The following is an 11840-nucleotide window of genomic DNA, read 5'->3' as shown; positions in this document are numbered from 1 at the left end:
TACCAGACCCTAGGTCCTATGGTGGCAAGTGCTTTACCTGATGAAAATAGTTTGAATGATGAGGGGCACTTGAGCCTGAGCAGGGATGGGGGAGATTTGGTAAAGGATAGAAGGGGAGACAGGAGCTGCTCAAGATGGGGACAGGAGACGTTAGGGGTGAGTTCCTTGTGTCAGGAGGAGACAGGGATGAGCATCAGAGGCCTGAAAAGGATGGGAGGGCTGGGTGAAGGTGAGCCCAGGATGAGAGGCAGGGATGTGGAACTTGGGATCTGAGCCTGGCAGTGACAGGCAGCTGCCCCAGAAACACTGCCCAAAGCCGCTCAGGGGCTCGGTGTTGCCCTTGTGGTGGAAAATTATACACAGGTCCCGCTGGAAGGTGCAGGTGTTGGCCTCAGAGCTCAGCCTGGTTGCCTTCATCCTGCTGCTGGTCATGGTCTTCTCCAAGAGTTGGCTGTGCCTCTCCAGGAGCTGTTTCTACCAGCGCTGGCCTGCAGACATTAGCTCCAGGATCTACACGTCATCTCACATCATGTCCATGGGGCTCCTGCACTACTGCAATCTGAAGAGCCACTCCCACCCAGAGAATGGGAAAGGTGAGGCTCTCCACCCACTCCTACCACAGGGCATCAGCCTGCCTAGGCCTCCACATCTGCACCCCTCCCTCTGCCACTTTGGGCCCCACCAGATGGCTTCTTGGCCCTAAGATCACCAAGGATCAATTTTCCTCCCCCACATTTTGATTTGCCTGACCCAGTGGAAAGTGGCACTGCTTTTGATGAGGCTTGGAGCCCAGTCTGTGCTTACAAAAATGTTCCAAAAGCCGTGGACTTTCAGCATGTGAATTACTCATGAATCACCCAACTCACCATCACATTGGGAGAAGAGCCCCAGCAAGGGAGGGACTGCCTTCTTGCAGGCTTGCATATCCAGAGCTTCGGGAGGAGTCCCCAGAAAGCTCTCCCTCAGGCCCTGGGCCCAGCCACTTTTCTCCCTTTCTGCTTTAGGCTTTGCCTTCTGGGCCACATCTATTTTCCTTTCTCCTTCCTTCCCAGTGCTCTTGAGGCCACTTCATTCCTAGTTTTAGTTCATCTCAAGGCATCGTCTCCTGGGTTTGGGCCTCCTTCCTCAGCTCTTGGGGAAAACCAGAGTTCTTGACTCTATTTCCATTTCATCACTCTAGTGAAGGTTAAAAACAAGTTACACAGTAATTATCTTTTTCCATCATGACAACAATATGTTTTATTACAATAAATTTGGGGAAACCAAAGCTATCATGTATTGCCCACTTATTCTATTTGCTCACTTACTCTTCAATCAACCCTAAGAGACAGGGATAATTACCCTTGCTTCACAGATGAGAAAACCAAGACTCTAATTAAGTACCTTGCTCAGGGTCATGAAATTATTAGGTTGAATCACATGAAATGGCCAATATTAGACTACTTTTCACCTATGAAAGGAGCAAATGCATATGGATCAACCTAATAATGGCAGGTTTAAAATAACTCAGTTGTGTCTCAGTCCAAAACTCATGGAAGCACCCATCTTGCTCTGTGCTGCTACTCAAAGACTGTCCACTAGTAGTAGTTGAGTACTCAATCTTTTTCAGTCCTTTTTTTAAATTGAACAAGTTTTGAATAGTTTTTACATAATTGTATTTATGCTTCATAAATAATTTTTTCTTAAATTATTGTCATTGTAAGATTACTTAAAATGTCATTATGAGATATAATACAATTTGCTATATTCTAAATTAACAGATTTATCACATTTTACTTGACTCTTTTTCTTCCTTGTTCTTGGCACTTTTATCTCCAATTTCATATTTGAGAAAAAAAGAGCAACAAAGTTTAATCATGAAGTTTTTTCTGTGTTTAATATTAATTCTTTGGCATGGATGTCCCAAAGCAGGTTTACTGGATCAAAGAGCATAAATATTTTAAGGCTCTTAATAAAATTTTCCATGTTGCTTTCAAAAAGTATGATAGCAGAACCTTCCTACACTGTTGGTGGGAATGCAAACTGGTACAACCACTGTGGAAAGCAGTATGGTGATTACTCAAAAAACTAAAAATAGAAATACCATATGACCCAGTAATTCTACTTCTAGGAATTTACCCAAAGAAAACAAACTTTCTGATTTGAAAAGCTATATGCACCCCTATGTTTACTGTTACATTATTTACAATAGCCAAGATATGAAAGCAACCAAAATGCCCATCAATAGATGGATGGATAAAGAAGATGTGGTACATATATAATGGAATATTATTCAGCCACAAAAAAGAAAGAAATCTTGCCATTTACAACAACATGGATGGATCTAGAAGGTATTATGCTCGTGAAATAAGCCAGGTGGAACAAGACAAATACCATATGATTTCACTTACATGTAGAATTTAAAAACAAAACAAAACAAAACAAATGAACAAACAATAGTAGACTCAGAGACACTGAGAAGTGGCTGGTGGTTATCATGTGGGAGGGATTTGGGTGGGTGGGTGAAATAGCTGAAGGGGATAAAGAGGAACAAAAATTTTTAAAAAGTATGAAAGCAATTTATGCTTCCACTAATGACTTGTTTCATTGTACCTTTGCCAGCAGTGACTGTGAACTTTAAATATATAAATACATACTCTTTCCTGATTCAAAAAATGTTGCACATTTATTGTGGGACATGCAGGAAATTTAAGAAAGGAAATAAAAATCACCTAAAATTTCTGTACATATAGTCACAGTTGACATTGTAATGGATTTACTTCATTTTTTGTGTGTGGGTGTGTATGCATATGTATATAAGCATATACTAATATGTATACATGTGTAAAAATATAATACAAATAAATATATATCTATTTGTATTTTAATAAATATATATTTATTTTTACTTTTTTCAAAATTACAATCTTTCTTTGTACTGTGTTGAAACTCCACTTTTCAATTGTAAACATTTACTTACCTTATTAAATAATTATTCTACAACATCACTAATGTTTAAAATTTATTTGATTAGGCAGTTTGTGAACAGAATGAAAATTAAAAAAACACAAAAGATTATGTAGTGAAATGAGCCTCCCACCTCTGGCTTCCAAACTTGCTTCACAGTTTCTCATTTCTTCCTAGAGACATTCTATTTGGAGACAAGCATCTTTCATATCACTTTTAATGAACACATAACAATCCAGTGTATGGGATTTAACAGGTCTCTTGTTGGACATATAAATATCTTTGCAAAGAAGATCCCTGTACATAGAATTTGTTGCAGATCTTGGATTATGCCCTTGCATAAACTCCAAGAAGAAGCATTGCTGGGTCAAAGCACTGCCTTAGATTTTTTGGACTATTTTGTGCCAGATCAGTCATCAGAAATGCTGCCCACTAGCAGTGCGTGAAAACAGCTCTTTTCTCTGAATCGTTCCCTACATTAGGTACCATCAATTTTGTTTTGATCTTGGCTATTTGATAGATTTTTAAAAACTACATTTAATTTGCAGTTCTTTGTATTGAATTTCATGTGTTTATTGGACGGACACTCATATTTCTTTTGAGAACTACCGTTCAACTCCTCCGTCCACTTTTCTGTTGGAGGTATTCATTTTTTGGGGGGATTATCAAACAGCCTCCATATGAAGCATCTTTGTCTGTTTAATAAGTGAAAGTGATCTTTTATTGTTACTTCAAATCTTAATTTCTTTGGTTATTACTGGGCCAGGACATTTTCTTGTATTTGCTCATTTGACTGTATTTTCTCTTTTGTGAATCCTTAGCTCATCTTGTTTTCTCATTTTCTCCAGACAGTTTTAAGCTGTGGACAAATCACCCGTTCTTTGTGGTGGCTCAGATAACCTTTTGAGTGGCCTTGGGGCTGGGCTTGGTTTTCACCATCTGGCTGCACCTGCTGTACCTCCTGTAGCTGCGTTGGGACTGTCATGAGCTTCTGCGAAGGTGCCCCCTAGCTCTGGAAAAGGTCCTTAGTTTCTCCTAGCCTGGATCTTCCCGGGCACTTCTCCCACTTCCTTTCTTTGGGAGTGGGGTAGGGGTTTTGTGGGTAGTGGGAGAACAGAACTGGTGGTAGTCGTTGCCTGAGAATTGAGTTCCATCATTTCCTGGTCACTGGAGAGATGGAGGTGGAGGGACTGATTCCCATGAACCTCTGGGGCTGGGTACTTAGGGCGCTGATGGGAGCTGTGGTTGTGGTGGTAGCTCAGTAGATAAGGGAGAGTCCCTATGGGGTTCTTGGGTGAGAATAAGATCTCTCCACTTCCTGTCTCCTAGTTATTGTTATTTTCTTCACCCTCATGTTGTTCCCTATTAACCTCTGGATATTCAAGTTGAAGAAGAACATGTCAGTCCCCATTGGCTGGAGCTATTTTGTTGGTTGGTTGGTGTTTGTCCTATGTGTCACCTGTGGTGAGTATCCTGGGGAGCCATGGGAAGGAGGGGACATGGGGGACTCAAGGCTGAGAAAGTTCGGAGGGAGTGGGCTGGCAATCCTCAGAGACAGGTTCTCAGGGACTTGCCTTTCCTTTGGCCTCACCCTGCCTGCCACTTTGCTCCCACTCTCTGATGTTCCCCTCTCACATCCCCTTGTCCTTTCCCAGGGCTCCTTTGTTACTTCAACCAGGAACATTTCTGGGGTCTGATTATAAGCCATCTCTCTCTGGAGCGTGTACTGCAGCTGTGCTTCAGTACAGGACTCTCTGAAGGAGCAGATTGTCTCAAAGACCTTTGTCGACCAAGAAGAAGACCTGGAATCTGAGCAAGAGAAGGCATCGCTGTAACCTCTTCTGAACTCCTGGCACCAAGTTGTGTCCATTCATCTGAATCCCTTTCCCCATACTTTCCCACAACCCTTGAGCCTGTTGACGCTCATCACTGTAAGGAATTAGAAAGGGAGGGTTTTAAGTTAGCTTTACATTCCTCTTCCTTGCCCCTGCCTTGCCCACAGCTTGGGAAAGTGCAATAAATTGTCTGTCTCTTCTTTATCATGTCCAGCAGTCATTGAGACAAGACAACAACTTGAAGGAGAGGAAGGAGAAAGAGCAAGTTTGTTCCCTAGTTCTTCCTGCTGAGAAGCCTTTTGGTGGCACCCTTTGTCCCCAGACCTGCCCAGCTCTCCCCTAAGAAACTTGGACACAGGCAAACACCTCTGGAAAGCTAAGCCTTTTTAAACTTTGTTACCCCTATCCCAACATTTGTTAGTTAGTAGGTAGGAGGACTGATCAGGAGAGAGATATCGCTTAAGAACCTGCTGGCTTATTCATAATGATTGATTCATGAGTGAAATGGCCCCAGGGTAAGAGCTGGGTTAAACAGTGAGGGACCAGTAGGAGGTGTGGCTGTGCTGCATGCCCTGGGCAGCAATCCCACACTCTATGCCCAACTCCCAGAGTGCTGTGCCTGTATACCACCAGCACCACCTCCAACTCTGCCTCTGCCACCACCTTCACCACCATAACCACCACCACCACCAACTTCACCAGCTCCACCCCAACCACCTCCACTCTCTGGCTGCTTCCTGCCATCCATCCAAGCCTCCCATGCCCTACACGCTTAGCAGGAATGAAATATTACAAGAAGGAAAACACTAGGGTCAGGCCCTAAGATCAAAAGACACGTCGCACATTTAGGTTATAAACCCAGTCTCATGAGTACATGCATCAGCTGTGTGGGCATCATTAGCGATGACTACTGGGATTCAGATGTCCCTGCACAGAAGGACTGGCCTCCCAGGAGAGTGCCTATGAATAATCTTTGTCATTTAATATCCCTCCAGAGAGAGCCATGATGTCTGCCAGCTGGAGGAATGCAGGGACAAGGTGGATTGGGCATGTTAAAAATGTATGTATTTTTATGTTGAACCACATGAAACTGCTGTCTGAGCAGTTAATGTTGACAACTTCGTATGGTTCAACCTAGTATGTATGACTGATTTCTATGTGGTTTGAGTTTGAGATTCTTATTCTTACTCTACCCGATCAGCAGTTGTGGGATTCCTAACCTAGTTCCAAGCAAATATTATGAGCAAAGAACCCAATACATGGACTTGAAAATTGGGCAGATTAGACCTTCTAAAAATCCCCACTCAGTGTTCCCCCTTGTACTCCTCCCCCCTGGTAGCTAGCAAGGATTTATTGGAAGATTTATTGAATTAGTCACCCTGAAGGAAGGGACATTAAACAAAGGGATGTCATGACCTCTGCCTTAGAAATATATATAACCTAATTGGAGAAAGTGGCTTTATGATTCTGTAGAAATCATAAACTCCAAAGTATAGAGGCCAGGCAGGTAGAGTAAATGAATAAAGGAGGCCATTCTTTCAGTCTATCTATAATTTTCCTCTTTTGACAAAGACAGTATATTATCTATTGATGGATAACAAAGTACCCCAAACTTAGCACCTTAAAATAATAAACATCATATTATATCACATAGTTTCTGGGGCCAGGAATATAGGAGCAGTTTAGCTGAATGGTTCCTGCTCAGGGTCTCTCATGAGGTTATAGCAAAGGTGTCAGCTGGGGCTGTACTCATTTTGAAGGCTTGACTGGGGTGGGAGGATGTACTTCCAATATGGTTCATTCACATAGCTGTTGACAGAAAGCCTCAGTTCCATGGCACAAGGGCCTCTTCATGGGCTGCTTGGGGGTTCAGCGCCAATGTCCTCCATAGTGAGTGATCTAACAGCAGTGAGAAGGAGGCTCCAGTGCCTTTTATGACATAGTCTTGGAAGAAATACACTGTCACTTCCACCACACTCAATATTTTGGAAGCAAGTCAATAAGTCTACCCCACACTCAAGAAAGGTGGAATTAAACTTCGCTTCTTCAGGGGAAGAGTGTAAAGAATTCATGGATGTATTTTAAAGCCACCATAGTCTGTTTTATGGTCACAAATTATTTACAGTCTTCCCACATGCAAAATACATTCATGTCCCCTAAGGTCCCCAAAAGTCTCATCCTGTTACAACATCAATCAACTGAAAATTCAGGATCTGTTTTGTAAATGGGGGAATTCGTCCCTCCTGTGAGGTCATTAAGAATATTTCAACAAAGCTGTGGAAATTATACTCAGAGAAGCATATGAAATTAGAGAATTTATTATACCCACAAGTCCTAGGAGAGGGAGGTATGGCATGCCATGCAAGGAGCCACATGGGAGGAATGCCCAGGGAGTGTGCTCAACCAAGCAGATGGGGAGCTGAGGAGGACCCATGGGCAAGTGCCATTTTTTGGGTCAGGGTGGAGTATACAACCAAAATGTGTGAGGTGTTTTCAATGGTGCATTTGAATATCACTAAGTCATAGGAGAGGACATGAAGGGGAACTTGTAGCAGGAATCAGCCTTATCACACTGGTGCACCTGGGCACCCAGCAGGGTGCTTACAGACTGTTCGTAGGTATGTTGAGGCATCAGGAAAATAGGAAGCTCTAAAAATTTATAATATACTTGCCATCTATTATGAGCTGAATTGTGTCTTTCCCAAATGTATATATTAAAGCCCTGACACCCTGTACCTCAGAATGTAACTGTATTTGGAGATATGGTCTTCAAAGAGATGATTAAGTTAAGATGAGGCTGATAGGGTGTCATACAATCTGGTGTCCTTATGAGAAGAGACAATTAGGAGCACAAAGAGACACCAGGTATGTGCACGTACAGGGGAATGTGAGACAGTGGCCATCTGAAAGCCAAGTAGAGAGGTCTTAAAACCTATCTACATTTGATCTTGGACTTCTAGCCTCCAGAACTGTGAGAAAATAAATTCCTGTCATTTTAACTACCCAGTCTGTGGTACTTTGTGATGGCAGCCCTAGCAGACTAATACAATATCTAAATTAGGTCCAGGTGCAAATGAGGTTCTTGGGATGTAGTTCCTTAAATACAGCTACTTAAGTATAGTTTCTTGCAATCTGAATACCTATGAACTAGAGAAACAAATGGTCATCCTCTGCATACCCAAAATACAGCCATGGGACAGTCAAGGGATAACCATTATAGACATTAGTGTTTAAAAGGGGCAAGGGGAGGGGTACTGAGAGGCATACAGGAGTCACTGGTCCATAGCAATTCTGAAATCCAGCTAGAAAAATGTTGAAGTTTTCTTGTTTAGTACTCAGTCCTATTTTTGCCCAGGCGTGAGTCTCCATGGTGCTCGCTCACTCTCTCTCAGATATAATTCACATACCATAAAATTTACCATTTTGAAGTACATAATTCAGTGGTTTTAGTATATGCACAATGTGCAACCACCACCACTATCCAGTCCCAGAATGTTTGCATCCCTCTATTCCCCATTCCCCATTCCCTCAACCCCCTGGAAACTATCTACGTTCTGTTTCTATGAGTTTGCTTATTTAGTTCATATAATGGAAGTATACATGGCCTTTTGTGTCTGGTTTCTTTTGCTTAGCATAATGTTTTCAAGGTTTATTCACATTGTAAAATGTATTATACATTATTCCATTTTTCAGAGGCTTCTTGTATTTGTTTTATATATAATGACCAGGTTTTAAACTGTGCTTAGTGGGAGGAATAAGTCTTCTATTCCATGCTGGTCTGGGTCAGAACTTCTGTTTTTTTTGTTCCTATTGTTTTAAAATTCCTTTCTTCTACTTACCTTTTTTTCTTAAGTCTGTAATGAAAGCTTAGGTTACTGATGTTATATCTTTCATCTTTTAATTTATCTTCTTTTTAAAATATAAATATAAATTTTCTTTAAGAATTAATCTATAAATTCCCTCTAAGCCCTGCTTTCATGGCATCCCAAACATTTTGATATGTTGTGCTTACATTATCATTCAGTTTGAAATATCTTCTAATTTCCCTTGTGATTTTTATTCTTTGACCATGGGTTATTTAGAAGTGTGTTGTTTGAATTTCAAATAGTGGGGGGGTTTTCTATGTATTACTACTGACTCCTAATTTAATACCGTTGTGGTCAAAGAATATACTTTGTAAGGTAATAATCTTTTAAAATTTATTGACACTTGCTTTATGGCCCAGCATATGGTCTATTTTGATGTTTCATGTGTGCTTAGAAAGAATGTGTATTTTGCAGTTGTTGGCCAATTAGGTCAAGTTGGTTGATAGTGTTGTTTAAATCTATATCTTTACTGATTTTTAGGATGGCTACTTGTTCTATCAATTACTGAGAAGTGTGCTAAAATCTCTAAGTATGAGTATAGATTTATTGACTTCTCTCTAATTCTGTCAATTTTTGCTTCAAGTATTTTGGAGTTCTGTTGTTATGTATATACACATTCAGAATTGTATGTCTTTGAATGAATTTATATTTTTATCATTGTAAAACACACTCTTTTAGTCTAATAATACTCTTGGTTTTGAAGTCCACATTGTCTGATATTAACATGGTCATGTCTACTTTCTTATGTACGGTGTATCTTTTCTACCCTCCCTTTTATTTTCATCTTGTCTTTTTTGTAACTTAAGTATGTTTCCTATAAACAGCTTACTTCCTCCCCCCATTTTTCTTTTATTGTGATAAAATGTAGATAACATAAATTTTACCATTGTAGCCATTTTTAGGTATACAGTTGTGGCATTAAGTACATTCCATTGTTGCGCAACCGTTACCACCATCGGTCTCCAAGACTTTTTCATTGTCTCAAACTGAAATTCTGCACCCATCAAACAGTAAGTCCCATTTTCCACCCCCCACTCCTCTCCACCCCCTGCTGCCAGCCCCTGGTAAGCATTATTCTACTTTCTGTATCTATGAATTTGACTATTCTAGGTAACTCATATAAGTGAAATCATACAATATCTGTCCTCCTGTGTCTGACTTATTTCATTTAGCATAATGTCATCAAGGTTCATTCATGTTGAAGCATGTATCAGAATTTCATTTTTCTTAAGGTTGAATAATATTCCATTTTACACACACACACACACACACACACACACACACACCACATTTTATTTATCCATTCACCTATTGATGGACATTTGGGTTGTTTCTACCCTTTGGCTATTGTGAATAGTGCTGCTATAAACATTGGTGTATCAATCTCATTTATGTAATCTTAAGCTAAAGAGTCTGCAAGATTTGTAGTAACCATTTACTTTTCATGGTCATCATTAAAGCTATTCACCAAATACTTCCCCCAGCTCTTTGCCTTCTTGGTATATGCTAAGATTGTACCTTATGGCTCCCTTGTGATTGGATGGGATCATGTGACTAGTTGTGGCCAGTGAATTGAAACACATTTCTACTTCTGGAACACAGCACTTAATTGCTAGTGTGAAATTTTCTAGAGATCTCATTCCCTTTGCCACAGTAACTGGCAACATTCAAGACGGTGGCTGATTTGTCCCCATGTGCTACATTGAGGAGACATGCAGCAGAGCCCATAGCTGACTTTTGATGGCTATGTAGTGCTATGGAATGAAGTGTGTCCCTCCCAAATTCATATATTGAAGCCCAAGCCCTAGTCCCAGTGTGGCTGTATTTGGAGATGGGTCTTTTTGGAATTAATTAAGGCTAAATGAGGTCATAAGAGTGGAGTCCTGATAGGACAGGACTAGTGTCCTTATAAGAAAAGCTATCTGAGAGTTCATTTACTCTTTATCTCTGCACATGCACCAAGAAAAGGCCATGTGAGGACCCAACAAGAAGGTGGCTGTCTTCAAGCTGGGAAGAGAGCTCTCACCAGGAATCCAGTCAGCTGGCACCTTGTTCTTGGATTTCTATCTTCCAGAACTGTGAGAAAATAAATTTGTTGTTTATGCCATCCGGTGTATAGAATTAGTTATGGCAGCCTGGGCAGACTAAGACAGATAGTGTAAGAGAGAATTTAGCTTGGTTGTAAAAAGCTACTTAGATTTTAAGGTTCTTATTACCTCAGCATAGCTGAGACTATCCTGATTGACACAACTCTTTTGGCTAAAGGGAAAAGAGAAAGATAAGCATGCAATTGAAGCTATGCTGCCTTATGAAGGCAACTTTAATAGTTATATAGCTGGGATTTACAGACCTTGCTTTAAATGGCAATCACATTGCAAGACTTGAAGAAGTTGGTAATATTGCACAAGAGATAACAATAAATATATAAAGTTTGGATAACTAAAGAGACTTTTGTAAATAATCTTGACAGAAAAAAATGCAACGATTTTGAGCTCTAGCACAGGTATACAATAGACATTTGATTAGGATTTATAGTTTGTCTGTGATCTGATGTCTAAAGAGCACCCTTCGATTTTATTACAGTTTTCTAAATTGACTCACTGCTCAGCATGGTGAATTTCATAGCACCTGAGTAAATTTTACCTTGAAGTAAAGCTTTTTTTAATCCCCTAGGGCTGCTAGTTAAGCTTGTAGTCTCTGGTTATAGGCAAGACAGGCAGCATGGGAACACAGAAATACAAGAGCAAATAAAGACCAAGTACTCCAAGAGAATGAGAAGAGAAGCCACAGACTGAGAGAAAGTATTTGTGGAAAACGTATTGATAAATACAAAAATAAACAAATAACCCTTAAAACTCAACAACAAGAAAATGAATAACATAATTTAAAAATAGGCAAAAGATCTGAATGGACACCTCACCAAGGATGATACACAGATGGCAAATGGGCATATCAAAGATGCTCAACATCACATTATCATTAGGGAACTGAAAATTAAAACAAGGAGATACCACAACAAACCCACCAGAATGGCTAAAATCCAGATACTGATGACAGTATCAAATGCTGACGATAATGTGGAGCAACAGGAACTCTCATTCCCTGCTTGTGGGAATGCAAAGTGGTGCAGCCACTTTGGAAGACAATTTGACAGTTCCTTGCGAAACTAAGCATACTCTTAACCATACCATCC

The 11840-nt window shown here is 40.4% G+C and overlaps 1 protein-coding gene across 1 annotated transcript; it reads left to right on the top strand.

Moving 5' to 3' along the window:
• ODF4 (outer dense fiber of sperm tails 4) lies at nucleotides 1-5414 on the top strand. Its single transcript, XM_073234842.1, is given in 6 exon segments — nucleotides 1-593; nucleotides 3795-3915; nucleotides 3917-3945; nucleotides 4276-4410; nucleotides 4602-4659; nucleotides 4661-5414. Coding segments are annotated over 6 exon segments (804 nt in total). The 5' UTR covers nucleotides 1-253; the 3' UTR covers nucleotides 4782-5414.
• Nucleotides 5415-11840: the final 6426 nt, after the last annotated feature.

Source organism: Manis javanica, chromosome 4, assembly GCF_040802235.1.
Source record: "Manis javanica isolate MJ-LG chromosome 4, MJ_LKY, whole genome shotgun sequence".
NCBI classification, from domain to species: domain Eukaryota; kingdom Metazoa; phylum Chordata; class Mammalia; order Pholidota; family Manidae; genus Manis; species Manis javanica.
This window is presented reverse-complemented; position numbering and strand designations above follow the sequence as displayed.